The sequence below is a fragment of the Humulus lupulus genome, chromosome 7 (genome assembly GCF_963169125.1).
Source record: "Humulus lupulus chromosome 7, drHumLupu1.1, whole genome shotgun sequence".
Classification (NCBI taxonomy): domain Eukaryota; kingdom Viridiplantae; phylum Streptophyta; class Magnoliopsida; order Rosales; family Cannabaceae; genus Humulus; species Humulus lupulus.
Genome location: NC_084799.1, coordinates 66070195 through 66091429, shown reverse-complemented (window position 1 = coordinate 66091429; position 21235 = coordinate 66070195). Strand labels below are relative to the sequence as shown.

Here is a 21235-nt window from a genome sequence, read left to right as displayed (position 1 = left end):
CCTTCGGTCATGGCCATCACTCCGGAAGGGTGCCGTAGCTCCAGGACTTAGGCTGTATGTAGAAGAATCTAGCCCAGAACCAGAGTTGGATCCAGAACTTGCGCCAGCTCGGGAAATAATCGACTTAGATTCTCCCGCAGGAGCTCCGGGGCCGATGGTCGTAACCATAGGTTCTTCTTCTAGCTCGGGGGGTAGGATCCCTTTTAGTATATATATATACTTGAATTTCTCCTTTTTCCCCCTTTGTTTTTGTTTTTGAATGGCTGCTAACTTGTGTACTAACCATATCTTTGTTTTGACAGAAGAGATGTCTCAGCCCGGAGGGAGTCTTCGAGCTGCGTTCGCCGGGGGGAATCCCTTAGCCGGGGCCTCTGGGCCCAAAATGAAGAAGCCCCGGACCTTAAAGAAAACCACTGGGACCCCGACCAAGTCTCCTGCAAAGGAGAAAGAGCAGCCCCCCGCCGCTCAGGTCGTGGGAACTGATCCTCCTGCTGCTGGGGGGAGCAACATGCCCCCACCCCCTCCGCGAGCTCCGGCCCTCGTCCGGGACACAGGGGCGGAGCCCGAGACTTCGGCAATTTCAACCTCCGAGGTGCACATCCCGGTTGACCCCCAGGACCTGGAGAAGATTCCCGAGGCCTTCCGAGGGACGGTGTATGAATCGGCGAACTACGCCGTCAGCCACATCTATAAGTTCAACGAGAAGGAGCTCAGGGCCATCGAAACCAGGATCCCGGTGGGCGTGCTGGAGTCTTCACTGGGCATGGCCCTAACGGTAAGCCACATCTATGGTTTTTGATTATTACACCTTGCCCTGTTTTTCCTTTCTCCCTTCTCTTTTTTTTTTTTTCTAAGGCATGTGCCTCTCCGTTTTCGCAGAGCGCCGTTGCCCTTCATCGGAGCATCGCCAAGACCAAGGCTCAGCTCGAGGAGATGAGGAGCGAGCACCAGGCGGTTGTGGCCAGCCACCAGACCTCCTTGCAGGCGGCTATGGACGCTCTGGCGGCCGCGCAGGCCGAGCTGAAAGAGGCCCGTCCCAAGCTACAAGAGCTCAAGACCACCAAAGCCGCCCTCGCCGCCTCGCGGGCTGACCTAGACACTGTGAAGGTCGAGGCCAAGGCCGCCCTGGAGGCCGAGCAGGCAACTTCAGGTACTGCCATGGAGGACATGTTCTACCATTGCTGGGCCTATAATCAGGACGCCGACTTCTCCTTCCTGGCAGCAGACGTCTGGGAGCCCTTGCTGGAGAAGTTCAAAGCTCGCCTTGAGAAAGAAGCACCTTCCGAGGCCAGGGAAGTCTCTGGCGCAGTTGAGCAGGGTGAGACGGCGACCTCCAAGGGGCCAACTGGTGGAACCTAGGGCCTTTCCATTCTGTCCCCACTCTTTCTTATTATTTTTTTTGTTGTAACCTTAGCATGAGGTGTTCCCACCTCGAGACAATTAATTTTTACCTTTGAATTGATTAACTCTCTTTTGCCTCTACGCATTTCAGTTACAATTTTTTCAAAAACTTAGTTCGCGTTAATTTTTATCAATATCTCGTGTTCTTTAAGAAGAACAACGATCAATAGATTTAAATCAACTTCTAAGTTTTTTGACCTGGTCATATCCAGGAACTTAATTTGAAAACTTAGTTCGTGTTAATTTTTATCAATATCTCGTGCTCTTTAGGAAGAACAACGATCAATAGATTTAAATCAACTTCTAAGTTTTATGACCTGGTCATATCCAGGAACTTAATTTGAAAACTTAGTTCATGTTAATTTTTATCAATATCTCGTGCTCTTTAGGAAGAACAACGATCAATAGATTTAAATCAACTTCTAAGTTTTATGATGCGACCTGGTTAAATCCAGGATAGGACTTAGTTCACGTTGATCCTTATCAATATCTCGTGTTTTTTTAAGAAAAACAACGATCAATCGATATGAATCAACTTCTAAGTCATTAAGGCGACCTGGTTATATCTAGGTACCATATGCCCCCCAAGTAACTGGGAAAGGGTCTTTCGTGGTTACTTTAGATTACACTTGAAAACATGTACAAACATAGACAAAAAGTTAATTCTCATTGCTTAATACATAAAAAATGGCCTTTCAGGCCTTACAAGTGAATCATTGATAATATCTCTTCAAATGGATGGCGTTCCAAGTTCGTGGGACTGCCCCTCCATCAAGACGAGTTAACTTATAAGTTCCCTCCTTAATGACCTCGATGACTTGATATGGTCCTTCCCAGTTCGGTCCCAAGACTCCATCTTTGGGATCTTTACTGGCCAAGAAAACTCTCCTGAGGACCAGGTCGCCAACGTTAAAGGCGCGATTTTTTACTTTTGAGTTGAAATAGTGAGTGATCTTCTGCTGATAATGGGCAAGCTGGAGTTGCGAATATTCTCGTCTTTCATCAATCAAGTCTAAGGAAGTGCGAAGAAGCTCGTGGTTGCGATCCTGGTCATATGACTGGACCTTATGCGAAAGCACCTTAATTTCCACAGGGAGGACTGCCTCACTCCCAAAGGTCAAGGAAAAAGGAGTATGACCTGTAGGAGTCCGATGCGAGGTCCGGTATGCCCAGAGAACCTGGGGGAGCTGTTCTGGCCAGACTCCCTTTGCCTCGTCTAGTCTCTTCTTGAGGCTCGCCTTTAACGTCTTGTTGACAGCCTCGACCTGGCCATTCGCCTGAGGATAGGTCACGGAGGAGAAACTTTTCACAATTCCGTAACTCTCACAAAACTCGGTGAACATGTCGCTGTCGAACTGAGTCCCATTGTCGGAAACAATCTTCCTGGGCAGCCCGAATCGGCAGATAATGTTCTTAACCACAAAGTCAAGGACTTTTTTGGAAGTTATCGTTGCCAAAGGTTCTGCCTCAGCCCACTTCGTAAAGTAGTCGATGGCTACCACGGCGTAACGGACCCCGCCTTTTCCAGTAGGGAGGGCGCCAACAAGTCGATCCCCCAAACTGCAAACGGCCATGGGGAAGAGATCATCTTCAGCTTGACTGGGGGAGCTCGAGCAACTGTGGCGAATCGCTGGCACTTGTCACACTTCTTCACGTATGAGATCGAGTCTTTGGACAGAGTCAGCCAATAATAACCTTGCCTCAGGACCTTTAAGGCCAAGCTTTGCCCCCCAGTGTGATCTTCGCAAAAACCCTCATGCACCTCCTGCAGGATGGCCTGTGCTTCGCCTGGAACACATCGTAGGAGAGGTAGGGAGTGCCCACGTCGGTATAACACCCCATCTACTATAGTATACCTGGGAGCTTGATACAGAACTCGCCGCGCATCATTACGCCCTTCAGGTAGCTTTCCCCCGACGAGATACTCAAGGATGGGGGTCATCCAGGTCGTGCTGGCGTCGATCATCTCGACCTCCGTCCTGACTTCTTCTATACTTGGTTTCTCCAAGAATTCTATTGGCACTAACCCCAAGGTCTCCGTCTCCCCGGAGGTGGCGAGCTTGGCAAGAGCGTCTGCGTTGGCGTTCTGCTCCCGAGGTATCTGCTCGATCGAGCCTCGCCCGAACGCGGATAGCTCAACCTTTACCTTTGCCAGATAGGCAGCCATCTTGGGTCCTCGTGCTTGATACTTGCCCAGAACCTGGTTTACCACGAGCTGGGAGTCACTGAAGCACTGGACGGAGCTCACCTTTAGCTCCTGGGCTATCCTTAGCCCGGCCAGCAAAGCTTCGTATTCGGCCTCATTGTTGGAGGCCTTGAATCCGAACCTCAGCGCCGAGTGGAATCTATGTCCTTCAGGGGATATCAAAATGATTCCAGCCCCAGAGCCGTTCTCGTTGGATGAACCATCCACGAATATCCTCCACGATGCCTGGGCCGAGGTGACCTGGGGTGAGTCTTCTGCAGGATCCTCCCGGAATCCTGTGCACTCGGCTACAAAATCGGCCAGGGCCTGACTCTTTATAGCAGTTTGCGGAGTGTACAGAATCTCGAACTGGCTGAGCTCGATTGCCCACTTTAACAAGCGTCCCGATGCTTCAGGTTTTTGCAAAACCTGCCTTAAAGGCTGATCGGTCGTGACGTGTATTGAGTGGGACTGGAAGTACGGCTTGAGCTTTCGCGAGGCCGTGACAAGGCAGAACGCCAACTTCTCCATCAATGGGTACTGGGATTCAGCTCCGAGAAGTCTCTTGCTGATGTAGTAGACTGGCCTCTGAATCCGGTCTTCTTCCCGGACCAATACGGCACTGGCTGCATCCTCCGTGACAGCCAGGTAGAGAAAAAGAGGCTCTCCTGCTTTTGGTTTGGATAGTACGGGTGGCTCGGCCAGATGTGCCTTCAGGTCGAGGAAAGCGCTTTCGCACTCTTCTGTCCACTCGAACTTCTTATTTCCTCGGAGCAGGTTGTAGAATGGCAAACACTTGTCGATGGACTTGGAAATAAACCGATTGAGGGCTGCCACTCTTCCTATCAGGCCTTGGACATCTTTGCGCGACCTGGGTGAGGGAAGCTCGAGCAACGATCTGATCTTGTCGGGGTTCGCCTCGATTCCTCGGGTATTGACGATGAAACCCAGGAATTTTCCCGATGCGACTCCGAAAGTGCACTTCTGCGGATTTAGCCTCATGCCATACTCCCGTAGTATCTTGAAGCATTCCTCCAGGTCGGAAACATGGTTATCAGCAGTCTTTGACTTGACTAGCATGTCATCAATGTACACTTCCATGTTTTTTCCGATCTGGTCTGCGAACATTCTATTCACCAACCTTTGATACGTAGCTCCGGCATTCTTCAACCCGAAGGGCATGACCTTGTAACAATAAACGTTAGTCGGGGTCATGAAACTGGTGTGCTCCTGGTCCGCCGGATTCATGGCGATCTGATTGTAGCCTGAGTACGCGTCCATAAAGGACATGAGCTCGTGCCCCGCCGTGGCATCCACCAACTGGTCAATCCTTGGCAATGGAAAACAATCCTTGGGGCATGCTTTATTCAGGTCGGAGAAGTCGATGCAGGTCCGCCATTTCCCGTTGGGCTTCGGGACCAGCACGGGGTTGGCGACCTAGATTGGAAACTTGGCTTCACGGATAAAGCCGCATTTTTTTAGCCGGGCTACCTCTTCCTTTAAGGCTTCAGCCCGGGTTGTTCCTAGGCGTCTCTGCTTGTGGGACTTCGCAGGAACGTTTTTATCCAGATGAAGTGTGTGCATGATGACACTCGGGCTGATTCCCACCATGTCCTCATGTGACCACGCAAACACATCTAGGTTATCCCGCAGAAATCTGATCAGCTCTGCCTTCCTCTCGCTGCAGAGGTTTTTTTCGAGCTTGACCATCCGTGACGGGTTCTGCGGATCAATGTTTACTTACTCGAGCTCCTTAATAGCTTGGAGCTCGGACCTGTCCTCACCTATTCGGGGGTCAATATCATCACTTAAGACGATATTTTCCCCTTCGACACTTTGAGGTTTTTCAATCTCAGGACCAACCAAGGGGTCCCGAGATTCCTCTTCACCACTTTGGATGGCCATTGCCAGCTGCCCGGGTTTCAATTTTCCCTTCATGGAAATGCTGTAGCATTCCCTGGCAGCGAGTTGATCGCCACAGATAGTGCATATTCCCGTGGAAGTAGGGAATTTCATCGCGAGGTGGCGGATGGAAGTGACGGCCTCAAAAGCTATGAGCGTAGGTCGTCCCAAAATTGCGTTGTACGCAGCGGAGCAGTCGATGACCACGAACTCGAGGAGTTTGGAGACTGTCCGAGATCCTTCCCCCAGGGTGATCACCAGCTCGATAGTCTCTATAGCCGCTGATCCTTCTCCAGAAAAACCATATAGCATCATGGAGGTCGCCTTCAGCTCGGCGACAATCAAACCCATCTTCTCTAATGTGGACCGGAACAGGAGGTTCACCGAACTCCCATTGTCGATCAGTACCCTCCGATTAGCGAGCTGAACTGCTACGACCAGAGGGTCATTGTGCGGGAACTGGACATGGCCCGCATCATCTTCTGTAAAAATGATCGGTTGCTTTTCCAATCACTGTTGCTTTGGCAGGCGCTGCTCCGGGACAAACACTACTCCATTGTGCGCCTTAAGCTCGTTCACGTACCTCTTCTGGGCACCCCTGCTCGTGCCAGCCATATGCGGACCTCCAGAGATGGTGGATATCTCCCCTCCTATCACGGGAGGAGGGACGTCCTGATCTATCCGAGACCCGGGATGACTGGCCGGGACTTCCGGAGCAGGTCGACTTGCTGGAACCCTGTTCCGCGCGTACTGGGCCAAGGGGCCGGCTCGGATGAGAGTCTCGATCTCATCTTTCAGATGCCTACAATCATCAGTATTGTGGCCAACATCGTTGTGAAAACGGCAAAACTTGGAGGTGTCTCTCTTCCCCTTCTGGTGCTTCAACGACTCCGGCCTCTTCCAGGGGAGGCGAGTAGAGTTAGCTAGGAAGATATTCTCCCTAGACTGGGTGAGCTCTGTATAAGTCGTGTAGACGGGCTTGAACTTGTCTACGGACTTATTCTTCTTTGGGTCGTGCTGACTGTTTTCGCCATTCCCCTTTCTTTTGCCTCCACCGAGCTGGTTGTTCTATGTGACGTTTTGGGTCGCTGCCACGACCTCCGTCCCCACTCCAGCGGGCTGATCAGGGACCTGGCTGGTTCCTGCAGCTTCGGCTTCGGCTTCCTCCAAGTTGATCCATTCTTGGGCCCTGTTGAGGAATTCGTTAACCGAGCTAACTCCCTTTCTTTGTATATCTTTCCAGAGTTCCCCTCCGACGAGGATTCTAGTTCTCATGGCCATGAGCTTGGAGCTATCATCCGCGTCTCTGGCCCGAGCAGCGACGTTCGCAAATCTACTCAGGTAGGCCTTCAGAGTTTCGCTGGGCTGCTGCCTCACGTTAGCCAGAGAGTTGGCCTGGACGCAGGCAGCCTGGGAGGCTCGGAATGCCCTTTTGAAGTCGGCCGAGAAAGTTTTCCAGGAGCTGATTGACTGTCTTTTGCCTTGCTTGAACCACTGCCTGGCTGGTCCAGTCAGTGTGGAAGGAAAGATTAAACACCTCAGCTCGGGGCCAATGTTGTGGGCCATCATCAGGGTGTTGAACATCCCCAGATGATCCGACGGATCTTCGTCTCCATTGAATTTAGACAGGTGCGGCATGCAGAAGCCAGGTGGGTAAGTCGTTCCTGCTATGCTGGGGGCGAAGAGCTCCATCTCGTCCCCTGAATCATATTCATCTTTTTCTTTCTCCGATAGGAGCTTCCTCATCATCTCCTCCATTTGGGCCAGGCGCTCGAGGGTTTGGTCCTGATGTCCTTGGTTATTCCGGGGCTGTTCAACAGCTCCGGATCCATTGTACATATTAGGCGGGTTATTGCCCCTCCTATCTTGAGATAGGTTATTTGGGGCATTCCCGCCGTTACGTACTTCGGACAGAGCCCCCCCTAAGCAAGCATGGCTGTCTCCTCCTGCTGGCTCCCCTCTATGAGAGTTAAGGCGATCTCGCAGGTCGCCCCCTTGGGTGGCTTGTGGACTTTGTGCCGAGCTCAAACGCTGACGCAGGTCTCCGCCAGAAAGGTCACTCCGGCGACTGCCGGTCCAGTAGCTCCTGTTAGAGAGGCTCGGAGCTCGCCTTTGGTGGTGAGGATCTGGGCTTTCTCTCGGCGCCATGCTACGTAGGGAAGGTCCGGCTGATGGCGGGTTTCTCCTGCTACTTCCATAGGTTGGAATATCTCGGACGGGCCGAGGGGAAGATGGATATCTGATTGGAGACGGAGGATGCCTGACCGGAGAGGCGATCCTAGTTCCGTCAGGATGGATCAAATTAGGTGGGGGCCTTTCGACCCTGCCAACCTGCTGGTCCCGCGCCTGGCGGTCTGGACGAGGCGCAGGATGGTTGTTGGGGACGGGCTGACGCTGCGAGCCCTCCCCGGACCTCCTTCTAGAATTTCCTCGAGCTCTCCTGGGCGCGCTCGAGGCTGGTTGGGAGCTAGGAGTTGAAGTTTTGACCGAACGGCTGTACTGCTGTTGTTCGGCTCTAGATATTTCTCCGAAGTTTGCCTCTCGACGGTGCGACAAGGGAGTGGAGTTGGCTGTCGGAAGTCTGTCCGAGCGGCTATGCCTGGACCGATTACCCCGGCGAGACTTAGGAGCCTCGCCTTGCCTCTCTCCGACGTTAACGTCGGTTGTGAGACGGGGTAGTCGGGCCATCACATCCTTGATCTGCTGGTTAGCTATTGCTAGCTAGCTCCTCAGCTGAGCATTCTCCATTTCCACCGCAGTGTAATAACATGGGTTTGGATTAGGTGGCCGGGGCGCCGAACTTCCAGTATCATCTTGGCCCGCCGGCTGTTTTCCTGGCCGCTGTTGGACTTCAGGAATTTGTTCACCAGGGATGGCAATATGATGAGCCTCCTGCCCATCATGTTGTTCCGTCTCGTTACCGTGTCTGGATCGAGTAGTCACCATAGTTGGATTGCGACAACACTAATCGAACTTACTCTCAATGAAAGCACCAAACTGTTGACGCGGTTCTTCGCCAACAGGTAATTAAGAAAGGAAGAGAAAGGGATTAGTGCTTAGGTTGAACCGAAATAGATAAATGATCTTAGAAATGAAATGATGACTCAAAAATACGTTTTTTGAGTGGTTCAAAGGTTAAAATCCTTCTACTCCACTAGTCAGTATTATTGCTATATACTGGATATTTGATTACAGGGTATTTCTTACAATATATAATCCAACCCCTTATAACTCTCAGGGTCTCCATAATCATAGGAGAATGCACTTGGGAGTTGGTAAGAATGTCATTCCGTGACCTTCTTACCTGTCATGTCAACTCTGTGACATTCATGATTAATTCCTAAACTTGACACATAAGTGCGGTCAAATCAATAGGTAAGGGGATAATGGGCCGCACGGCCCAAACCAGTCGTGGGTGTCTGAATACGCACGTTTCTGCTGCATGTTCGAGAAGTCAGGGGTATATCAGACACGTGATGTCTGATATATGCATGTTTACCTTGCGTGATTGACTTTATAAAAAGTCACAGCCTTCAACTCCAGCTCGTACCACGAGCTGGATGCTTCCCTCGACCTGTGGTCTTCAGAGCCCAGGCTCAGTCCTTAAGCAATCTTGGCGAACCCTTAGGTTACCTCGAGCTAAGAAGGTAGGACCTTATGACGGCAGCTCCGGTCTTGGGGATGTCCACGTGGCAGTCATGATTAGGCCGTATCTCAGCTCGTTAATCAGCCCGTGGGAAAATCAGGGCGTACAACTGCTGTTTTAGTGATAGATGTTTAACTGTTCTTAAAGCAGATCAATTGATTAGGCAAGCAGTCAAAGCTAGAGTTCTTAATATAAATTCTAGGCAACTATCTACTAGAGAAAGACAAATGATTGAGTTTGTAAAATCTTTGTAAGTTCTGAGGGTGGACTGATTCTCCCTTTTGTAGTATCGAGTTTGGTTGATCAATGAATATCCTTTCTTTTGATAAAAAAAAAAAAAACTACAGCTCTTTGTCACTTCTTAAGTAGATTTTATTTCTTGGAGCTCTTGATAAATGATAATAGATATGTATAACTTCGCAAATGAAAAGAAATAATTAAATTATCGAAACAAAATGTTGATAATATGATTACGTGTCATATAATTGTAAGGTAAAAAAAATTACAGATTATAAATGAAGTTCTATATTGATAGGATGGGATGGGATGAAATGTGATGATTGCAAGAAGAAAAAATAAATGGGACATGAGATGATGTTTACGATATAAGAAAAAAGAAGGTTATTCAAAAAGAAAGAAAAAAGAGGAATATTGTCGGTAAATTTAAAATACGTTCTCTAAAAAGGGTAATGGTGGTGAGTGGGAGTATAGGGGGAGTAGGATGGAGTCATGACAAAGGAATTGGGCTCACTGGAAGCATGGAGCCCATTTAGGGTCCTTGGGGCTATTGGGCCTTTTGATATTGACGCCATCATGGTCCCCGACATCATTCCACTGCGTCCAAACGCTCTTTCGCTGTTTCTTCTGGGCCCTTTCTCAGCCCACTTTAGCTCTGCTTGCCTCATCACAGTCGGATACCTTGAACAAAAGCATCCCGTCTCTCCTGCTCTTTGTATGTACCTATTTAGATTCATTACAAAATAATGCCCTTAGCTAAAATTAAAACAAATAGAAATTATCATGAATTATTTCTGATTATTGCTACACTACACAACAATAATTAAATATATCATAAAACAACAAACTAACAATATATGTTTATTTATTTGTTTAAGAAAGTGGGGTCGTTGAGGTCCCCGCTGTTGTGGTCCACTTGTATTTGTCAGTTAGGAATACTTTCCTAGTCCGAGAACAAACTTAAAAGGACGGCAAAGCAAGTACAGTTTCTTATTCCTGGCACACAAAGTCCTTTGTATTTGTCATATTTGGATACCATACCAATCCCTCAAGTGCAGGCGAGCTTATATACAAACAAATTGTCATCCCACCAAATTATGAAGACTACAAGTCTTACTATTTTGGATCCAATAAAAGTAACTCATATCCCATTACATACAATAATTAGTAATTTTAGAATTACTTGAATAAGAACAAAATTACATATGAACCGGTATACGAACATGTCTACATTTTATCCCTTGTATATAATATATATTTATATATAAATAAAAATTCAAAGAAGTTGAGATGGGTTAATGAACCTCGTATGATATACACACTCACATAATTATATCATACGTACTTCAAAGAACAATTTAAGTGCATGCCTTAAATTTTTTGCATGTAATGTGATTAGGACAAGTCGAACAACCAAAGCTATTTTAGTGTTGAATCAACACCCAAAATAATGAAATTTTAGCACTTTTTTTTATTCTAATCACAATACCAAAATTTACACCACTATATATATATTCAGTATTATTATATTAATGCTATGCCGTGGTGTCTTACCATTTTTGGTGGGACAATGTAGCTTAGCATCAAAATCAAAATGAGGGAGGACATGTTATTTGGTGTGAAATTGGCACCATTTCTTTTTTGCAATCCCCTTAGAAGACACCGGAATTTTCATAAACATATATTGCATAGTGACTGGGATCCAATCCAAGACCATACAATTAATCACATTAATTTAGTAAATATAAATGAATGTATAATAATACCTTTGGCTAAATTTTTTGCCCAAGCACTGAATACACTTCCGTCCTTCCGTCATTTCTCCCATGCCTAACTTTACGCATTGCCTGCAGTAGACTCTTCCACAAACCTAAAACAACAAAATGGGATCTTAATTAACTACAAAGTATTTTGTTAAGAAAAATTTAATAATTAATTATTAACAATTAAATTGAACGCAAATCTACAATGGATGTATAATTGATGACTCAAAAAGGCACAATATTAAATATATATATTAATTTGAACAAGGTTTTTATGCCCTACACCACATTTATAAATTAGAAATTAAATAAGTATAAACAAACTTATTAATTATGTGTTAGTGAAACATACTAGGCAACGATGGCGGAAAATGTAGATATAGCTAGAGCAAATGGCACAGATTTTTGAGTGGGGAATCCCAGGCCTTCGTCTTCCGGCGGCACCTGGTCTCTGTTGATATGTAGAAGCCATGCTCTGGCAACTCACATCATCATGAGCCATGCTACTCATCTCCACCGCCTGCCTGAACCCTGACTCAGCAATAAACGGGTTGGAACTCGTCGTATGGTGATGGTTTTGGCCTAGATGATGACGATCACCGTCGTATCCACGATGACCTGCCGATGATGATAATGCATGGCGGCCGTTCATGTGGCCATGATTATGATGGTGTTGATGATGAGCAGTATTACTAGTTCTAGTAGTAGTACTAATACTAGTACCGAAGGGGTGAACGACGTCGTTCTCTTTTATCTGAAGGAGAGGGTAGTGATGACGATGATTATCAATGGAGGCTTGAAGGGCTTTGCTGAAATCAAGACTTGGGATCTTCTTTAGATGGGGCACTTGTTCATCAGCAACTTTAGTAACTGATGATGAGTTGACTTGGGTAGTGGGTTCGATGAGATTAGTAGTGGTGGTGGGGTTTTTATTTTGTGGTGAGTTATTGAAGCTAGCTAGGTCCTCAAAAGTGAGATCAACTGACTCGTCTGGTATTCCTGAGTACAATTCTTCAAGCTCCATTCTAGCCTTGGTTATTCTTGCCTTGTCGTTCTCCCCCATGGCTATGGCTGCCATATCTCTAAATGTGTTATAGACTTCGAAGGAGTGTATACTTGAGTGAAATGGATCCTTTTATAATAAGAACCAAAGGCCGAAAGGGAATTATATTATTAAGTTTAATAGTTAAATTCCTTTTGGAGATGAAGATGGGTTATATAAAGCCAATTAGCTGGAATATGCCGGTCATATATAGGAGGACGTTGACACACTACGTATTACATATACATACAATGTTGTTTTTCCCATCACACACACACGAGGTTATATATTGTGTAATTGATACAAAGTTGGAAGAGACTAAAGTTTATAATTTGTCCTTATATATACTTGAAAAATACATTTGAAAATAACTATAGTAGTTTACCTCACGCCACGTTAACTTAGAGAGATTTTTCTAGAACATATTGTATTACAGTTTAGATGGGTCTCAAACTCAAAGCGCATGGAATATGCATTATGATAACGACGACCAGGTCAAGAATAGAATAGAAAACAAATTGGTAAGATTCAGCCGGCCGGACTTATTTAATTATTATCAACTACACTATCTGCTAGCTGTAGTCGGGTCATCAATTCAATACCTTTCAGTGTTGTTCCTTGGTAGAACCGAGGCTTCAACTTCAGATTTAAATTAATGATAACGTAAGATCTGTCACCCATATAGATTTAAGAAACAGTGGAACGAGGACCACTGTAATTTGGTGTCCCCTTAATTTTATGAAATTCTTGTGGAGTGACATGGTTTCCAACAGAAAAAACCAACAGCAAACAATAACAACACAACCCACAACTCGTGGACCGAGTCAAAGGTATAAAGAAGTGGGTAGTAAACCAAGTGATTTTCACTTCCGGTCCGGTGACCGAACATAACATCAAAATAGCCGTAAATAAAGGGAAAAAGTCATACATGATAGCGTGCTGTTCACGGTACATAAAATATGCAAAATCTTTGCAACGTACACCTTTGATAGACCTTCATTATGTACATACTAATACGAAAAAAGGCTTCTCAAACAAAAAATTGTGAAACTGATTTTTGGTTCATTTAACTTTCTTGTACTTGCACAGGAACTCAACTGTAGCGACCAGTAAGGAAATAAGGTGATATGAGTAACTGTTCGCACAAGTAAATAATTGACTTTTCTCCACAAGTACTTTATATGAGCTAGATTTCCATTCTTTTGGCAAGAAGTTATCCGAATATTCAGTGCTTAATAATATAGATTTATAGTCATTGTGTCTTTTCACTATGTGCATCTTTTGTTTTCAAAATACTTCCGTTCTACTAGAATTGTCCACTGAATCAACTATCTAAATCAGCCGAGATTCTGCTGGAAAGAAGACTATGCTGCTAAAAAATCCCCCCCACTCAGACAAGCAGCCATGTATTATATACATATAAATATATATAGAAAAATAAATAAAATCTAACACATGAACGAAAAGAACCAAAGAACGATGATATGTATTCTCCAACGACAGAGACCGACTGTGTATACGCTTCATGTTTGTAATATAAAAGTAAAAGAAAACAAACTTACTTTCATTTTCGGAGAAGAACATAATTTAACTTTCAGTCTAATTTAGGGTCACGGTAAACTCCATCAACTCTACTCTCTCGCTCCCAAACAGATGCACGACACCCCTCATCAGACAGGTCTCTACCACTGTCCCCAGTACTTTTTCCGAGTAAAGAAGAGCTAAGAGTAGGCTGCTGTTCGTACATCATACTAGGAATTTGCTTCATATAATTTTCTAACCGACAACTTGCCGCTTGGACAATGCCCATCATCATCAGTTCTGGAACCTCCAGTTGCATGTCTTCACGACGGGGGTGGCAGTTCAAGTCAATTTGGCCTGCACTGGTCTCGGCAACATCAGCTTGAACTAGGCTCTGGATTGCTTCGTTCTCCGAAGGATTTATAAGCAACAATGCACCTCTAGAGGTGCCATTTGTTTCTCTTACTTCCTTGCATTGGTTATCATCCTTTTGTGCAGCCTCTGTATCACGTTCTGATTGGCGCTTCTTCTTTCGCAACATGAGGGTTTTGAAGCGACGCTTCACGGTCATGCAGACGTTGCATGTGCATGTGGGTTTGTGTTTGCCCTTTCCACTTGGGGGCTGAATGCAAACAATACAAGTGCAACCTGGGCGATGTCGGGGATGTCTGGTGGTAGCTCCAACTGATGGTTCACCGGAGTCACCAACATTATCTCCTAGCACTGCAGCACTTGCCAGAGCATCTAAGCCAGATGGCTCGTGTTCCTGGGTCATTTTATTGCTCTCTGTGGTTCTTCGCTTCTTAAGGTCTATATGCAGAGGAACGTTCAGGAGAGTCAAAAGAGGAAGAGAAAAAAAAAACCATTTAGTTTCTTATACACATACAAGTACATAAATATATTTCCCCAAACCAGAATTTAATTAACAAGGGGGATAATGTAGCACACTCTAAAGCATAAGCAATAATAAAAAAAGAAAAAGAAAACACAGCAAACCCCAATCCTGGGATGGCCACTGAGAGAAGGAAAAAATTACCAATGCAATTAGGAGATCTACCATCTACTCCACTCAAAATATTCATTACAAATCTCAAAAAAGTCAAGGAATCAGTTGCCGCTACCCATTTGGCCAAATTGAAAACATGTCTATCTACTTATTAGAGTTCTAGTCATAATATAGTGCTCCTCCCTCAGTTTTACAGTCTGCACTTATATCACTTCTTAAAAATATTTATAAGATATAGATTTCAATTAGTCTTGGTTCATTATTAGTATTAGTAGTAGTACAAGTCTAGGTTAACTATTTAATGACCAAAATACCAACACAAGAGACTGTAAAATTCCTTAGAAAAATCGAGTGAGGGTTGAAGAGAATATAGATCTACCTTTACTTGATCTTAAAAGATTCTCCAATTCCTTCAAGCTTATCTCCTCAAGTGCAGAACATGAACCCCTAGGAAGAACATTGGAAAAATAAGAAGACCAAAACCAAGCAACAAGCCCTCATCTCATGTTTCTAAGCAGAGAAAAACTGTCATAATAATAATATTCACCTGCTTGAATCCCAAGCATTGTCTGGACAAGTCCACTTCGGCGGGAGGAGCACTTCCACAGGCAGCTTCCGCCATTTAGAGCAATCATCACACTGCGCCCATTGCTCTTGGCCCCTAAATCACAAATATCCTATGTTCAGCATTAAGAATATCCTTCATCATAAATGCACAAATTAAAATATAGTTAGTATTTTCCCTTCAAACTATGACTATCAATCACATGAGATGCCTGGGCGAGAAAGATAATTAAAAAATAGCCTTGGTGGATACAAGGGTGTCTGACACTGCATAAAAAAATTCCAAAATGGAACACGGAAGAAGGAAAAGACACTGACCGTGTTAAATAGCATGACTAGAAAGCCAGTAAAACACAAGTTCATTGTAGTTGACTACCCGCAGTTTAGAAGTACAGAAAAAAGGCCATGGACGCTCCAATAGAAAGGTTACAAAAGCTTAACATTTGCATTTCCAATTAGACTTCAGTGATGCATGTTTCTTATAAAAAAAACCTTGTCCCAGAGGTTTAATTTAAATTATGGAAAATAATGTCAAGCCCTTCCTAGCAACACTTCAAACAGTCGTGTCTTCCAAATTCTGAAGCTTATAGAAGTTCCTAGTTACTATTTACTAGGAATAACAGCCATCAAAACTACTGTGAAAAACCTACTGGAAAACATGATCACCCCATTAAAAATGTCATGTGGATACTTACCCAGATGGCCTGGAAACAAATAACGTTCTCTTTCCGAAAACCGGTGGCTCCTAAATGATACAAACATAATTCATGAGGGAAGGGAAGAAAAAGAAGAAGCAAATACCAGCTTTAGTGCTGATCATAAAAGTAGTTTAATTTCAAATTTTGAATTAGAAAAAGACAGTGACTTGTACTTACATCATATTCTTCAAAGTCATGGTCCTCAATGGTCACAATGCTTGGCTTCACACTTGGGGGAGGACGAAGCAAGTCTTGCGCTTCTTCCCATGTCAATCTCAGCTCTAGCACGTCTTCACTATGCATAAGCAGCCTCTTACTTTTAGACCCAATATTACGAGTCCTCTTCTTCTCCAACTTAGATACTTGCTGCTGTAGTGAATCTTCATTTGTGTGGCAACCATTAGTTTCAGTTTTGTGAAGCCCAAGATCCCCATCAACCAAATGCAACTGTTCTGGCATAGCATTTACACGAGACTCCTTGCTTCCTTTATTTGTCTGGAGGAGACCAGAGTACCCATTTCCAGTCGACAAATTCTCTGTTCCACCACCAGAATACGAAGTCTCTCCAAGAGTGCCATTGGGAAGAATAGGTGTTTGTGCTTCCTAATTATTCAATGGCTTCAGATAATACTAAAAAGATAAAAAGGATATATTGCAATATATGGGAATGTAGCTAACCTGCACATCTTTATTGTTCAATGCCTTTCGATATCCCATTACAAGCTTGCCTCCAGGATCTATCCGACTAAATGTTACTGCATAAAAAGAGAGGAGACTAACAAATTTAAGCTTAAGATATGTTATCAAAAATTGAAGGGATATCACATATGTCATTTTGAGAAGAGCTGTATCCAAGTGAGCTAGAGAAACTAGTGGTCTAACATAAATGGCGACCAAATAGGGATAAGGAGAGGTCGGGTTTAAGATTCAGAAGTCAAACTACGATTCTATTATGAAGTTACTATAATAGATTACCAAAGAACTTCGAGAAGTCCCTTTTTTTCAAAGTTATATTAGTAAGGTTATAGTTATAAGATACATGTAATAGGTAAATTACATTTATAAATTTAAATAAAATTAGTAGTATGTATATTAATATTACTTTTAGTATTTGTAAGTTTCCAAGATACATGTAAAGAAGTAAATTTTATATAAAATTACAAGTGTATATTAAAAGTTTCTTGTATGCAGGTTTTACACTTCACATGTCAAGCTCTAAGCACGAATATCACAAAGCAAAATCATACCTGTATCACCAGCCTGAAGTTGCATAGACTGCATACAAGGAGTCACTCCTTCTAAAACATACATCCTGCTGTTGTTATTGGGCCAAAATCTGAACTGAAAAGTCCATTCATTTCCCTTCACATCTTGAATTTTTAATGGAAGGCCTTCTGATTGAGAAATAGGAGGAAAATATGCCTGCATGATATCCAGTTTAAAAAAAAATGAATATATGGAACATATAATAGGCAAAACATAAAGTGAAAATCTTTCACCCCTACACTGAAAATTAATAAATAAGACAGACATAATTGAGAGTACATATAAATATACCTCAGCACATGCTTTTGGAAGAACCAATCGACCAATTCGACCAGCATCACTTGCACTTAGCACCTTCTCAAACAGTGGCACAATAGTGGAGTTCAAACTTAAAGATAACATATTAAGGTAAACACTATAAACAGGAGCCTACTTTTCCCACAGGAGAAGATACTAGCTAACCAAATAACTGTAAAAAAGGAAATACAATACAGCTATGTACCAATTAAGGATACTCTCCAGATAATTTCTCCAGCTCCTGGTCAGTAATCCTTGGCCAGTATCGTGGAAGTAGCTGGTTTTTGCCCCGACCATCACCAGGTGGCCTAGCTATGCGCATGTGAGTAACAACACCTTTATTTGACTCTGAACTCGCATTGAGGCCAGATTTAAAAGGTTTAGGCAGTATAGGTCGAGTTCTATGTGGTTCAAAAGAGGGCGAGGGAGTTTTGCTCAGTTCTCTCCCATCAACAGCCCCACCAGAAAAAGGAAGTACAAAACTTGAAGTCCTCAAAGGGGTTCCCAAAGTCATATTCAAAGATGGCTGAAGATGAGACTCATGGCTATCTTTAACCTCTAGCACTGTTTTGTTATTGTCTGGTTTAGAAAATGTTAATGATCCAATAGATGACTGACTCAAACTTGAAAATTCTCGGCCAACATCTCCCAATTGATGCATGATGCCATCTCGCTTTGTTTGACTGAAGGCATTTATCTCAGATCTCTGAAATCGAGGCAAGATGTTGGGTTCATTAGCTTCCATTATTTTACACAGCTGCATCAATCTTCCCTCATCAACAGCATCACTGACTACCCTAGTCTGAACTATAGTCGATTGTGACTCACCAGCATCACTTGATCCACCAAATCCTTTAGCTGTTTCATCAGTCTGTATCTGCATGACATAAAAATGGGAATGCATTTATTCATACAAACCAGAAAAGAGTATGCATGGCAATAGAAAATTTTAAAAAATGTACCAATATAGGCAATCCTTGTTATAATTTAAGAATGCCAAGAGGTAGTCAGAAGACACAATAGTGTAGCTGACAAATGGAATCAATTAGAAAAATTAAAAAATTAATCACATAGTTTCTTCAAGTTATGATGTTTTACAAAACACAGAAAAGAATGAGTATCAATAAGTTTGATATCTACTATGGTGTAGTGAGATCACTAGATATGAAATTCGCATACTTATTTGCTAAGATTCACAAAGGCGAAGATGAAAAGAGAGGAAGAAAGAATGCATAGATGAGCATATGAAAACTCAATACGAAGTTTGAACACATGACATCTTGAAAATTAGAAGATTCAAACAGAGCCATCGCTAATACATAATATGATCAAGTAAATCTTACTGAGCGTTGTCGAGAACTGTTCGCACAGCTAATACACCCAACGCCCCCGTAGTCGAGGCACTCGTACAAAGACTTAGAGGCTATGCATCCACAGTGGAGACGCTGCACCAGACAATTTAGTTTTCAAAAGTTAAAATCTAGAACAAAATAAGAGAGCTACCAAGATCAAATCAATAAACATCATCAGCTCACCTTGCCACATGAACTGCAATCTCTCCAACCAGTTTCCTCTAAATGATATCTCTCACAAAAAATTGAATTTTCATAGGCAGATCTGAGACGCATGCCCGCCACACCAGCACCAGCCAAATAAAAGCAATGAAAGATAAATACCAAACAAGTCCCAAGTACATTCCAATAGTTTTGTGTATTAGCAATACATCAACACCACCAAGAGCATATAAATCAACACCGGTAAATAGACAAGTGTCTCTTACCAAAGTAGTACATTTACAAATATAACATATTAATTCAATTATAAACAAGCAAATCAGACTTTTTTCCACCATCATCGTAATAATATCGGTCAGCAAGAAGTTCAGTGTGACAATTCAACCCAAAGTTCAAATCAAAGTGAGAACAAATACATTTAACAAATTTAAAATGGTAATTATTTAAACAAAAGAAGATGGTTTAGATAATGAAATAAGAAGAAATGTAGATTATTTTGGGTTCTCCCAAGTTTAGCCCTGCCACATTATCCGATTCCTGAAAAATTAGCTAATTCATTTGCATAAATTGAACGTTCAATCAGTTGTTAAAGATTATATATTAGAAAATAATTTGCTCGGAGCCAACAATTTCACTTGGTTTTCTATCATTATAGTAGTACGTGAATTGGAATTCTACTCCAATCATAAAAATTTCACATTTTCAGATTTTTTTTTTTTAAAAAAAGGTAAAATCGTAATCTGCCCAAGATAAGTGGTTACATTTACAATTTTATCAACTAAACCGTTGCTAATTTCATGATGTAAAATCAAAATAAAATTTCTAACGGTTGACACAAATAGGTAACGACCCAACTACCCAAATTCTCAATTTGATAAATACCAGATATCACAAAATCAATAGCCAATTATACACAATCCCATACTACGCATAGAATCTCGGACTAAAATAAACCCATACACACCACCGTATATACATAAATCCCGAAATTATCTGATATGCCGAAATTTTAAAATCGTACAACTTATAATGAAGGATAAATGCAAATATATTTATATATATACCCGCAACTATGGCAGAGATGAGCATATCCACCAGATCGCAGGGTCCACCCCTTCTTCCATTCGAGCGTCCTGGTCGAACCACACGAAGCATTCATGCAAATCCTAGTCCCCATTAAGCCAAATTGGAATCCTTCCCAATACCCTTTGAACCAAACAAAACAAAGAAATCAAAATCGAATCCCTAAAAACCCCCTTTTGATTAAAGTCCATCTCTGAATCACCAACCCAATAAGCTCATCGCCCAGATATATACGACGCCAGCAACCAGCATTTGAGATTGAAAAATAGATAATATTAAAAAATAAATAACAGTAAAACCAACCAACCTGGACCTGGGGTCTTCCAAATTCACGAGCCCAAATCTCGAAACACACAAGAACAGGTTTTCACATATCAAAACACCCAAAACTCCAGCTCTGCTCTGGTTATTCACTCGAATTTAACCCAAACCTAAACCCACTATACATAAAAATATATAGATAAAGGCAGAGGTAATCGGGAGGAGAAGAAACGAGTCAACTCGGCGGTTACCAGTGAAAAAAGAGAGAGAAAGAGAGAAAACGGCTGATTGTTTGAGTTATTAAGAAGAAGAACGCGTGGAGGCGTATGAGACTGTATTATTTTGTGTAGAGAGAGAAAGAAGAGAGAGAAAGAGGAGAGAGAGTGCATGCAAAGCAACAGATGCATAAAATGCATGCACGACACTTGAACACTCTCACCGCTCCACAAAAGTCGTCCCCGTTTTTAGTTTACTCTCTCTCTCTCTCTTTCTCAATTCTCAGTTTCTCACCTCTCTCTCTCTCTCTCTCTCTCTGTTCCTGTTTACGGCACCGATAATCTCGTCCGCCTGTCACCTTGCGCTTCGTCACCGTCGCCCGTCACGTGGGATATTTAAGCCAAGCTGAGTGAGGGACTCACCCTTTTGACAAGTGGTTGCATCGAACTTGCGTGATGTGATGCCATGTGTCCTTCTTTGGACACGTAATCTTTGATACGTCGGCAATAATATATGAGTTGTACATGTAATAGACAAATACTGCCCCTTGTTGTCTTTAAAAAAAAAAAATTAATAATTACAAATTTTTATTTTTAAAACTTTTCACATCTCGATAAATTATATATCCATAAT

At 43.2% G+C, this 21235-nt stretch overlaps 3 protein-coding genes across 3 annotated transcripts; 1 reads left to right on the top strand and 2 right to left on the bottom strand.

Moving 5' to 3' along the window:
* Positions 1-308: 308 nt before the first annotated feature.
* On the top strand, positions 309-1400 carry LOC133789690 (uncharacterized). Its single transcript, XM_062227464.1, has 2 exons — positions 309-775; positions 880-1400. The coding sequence occupies exons 1-2, from the start codon at positions 383-385 to the stop codon at positions 1357-1359; spliced, it is 873 nt and encodes a 290-aa protein (XP_062083448.1). The 5' UTR covers positions 309-382; the 3' UTR covers positions 1360-1400.
* Positions 1401-9590: 8190 nt separating this feature from the next.
* LOC133788230 (uncharacterized) lies at positions 9591-13434 on the bottom strand. Its single transcript, XM_062225622.1, has 3 exons — positions 11487-13434; positions 11138-11241; positions 9591-10094 (listed from the first exon to the last, which is right to left on the bottom strand). The coding sequence occupies exons 1-3, from the start codon at positions 12210-12212 to the stop codon at positions 9812-9814; spliced, it is 1113 nt and encodes a 370-aa protein (XP_062081606.1). The 5' UTR covers positions 12213-13434; the 3' UTR covers positions 9591-9811.
* Positions 13435-13632: 198 nt separating this feature from the next.
* Positions 13633-20891, bottom strand: LOC133788229 (B3 domain-containing transcription repressor VAL1). The gene is made up of 13 exons (XM_062225621.1): positions 20433-20891; positions 20107-20248; positions 19064-19145; positions 18872-18973; positions 17747-18405; positions 17523-17619; positions 17213-17387; positions 16644-16720; positions 16143-16568; positions 15963-16012; positions 15251-15364; positions 15083-15150; positions 13633-14507 (listed from the first exon to the last, which is right to left on the bottom strand). The coding sequence occupies exons 2-13, from the start codon at positions 20217-20219 to the stop codon at positions 13771-13773; spliced, it is 2700 nt and encodes an 899-aa protein (XP_062081605.1). The 5' UTR covers positions 20220-20248; positions 20433-20891; the 3' UTR covers positions 13633-13770.
* Between the last annotated feature and the right edge of the window lie 344 nt (positions 20892-21235).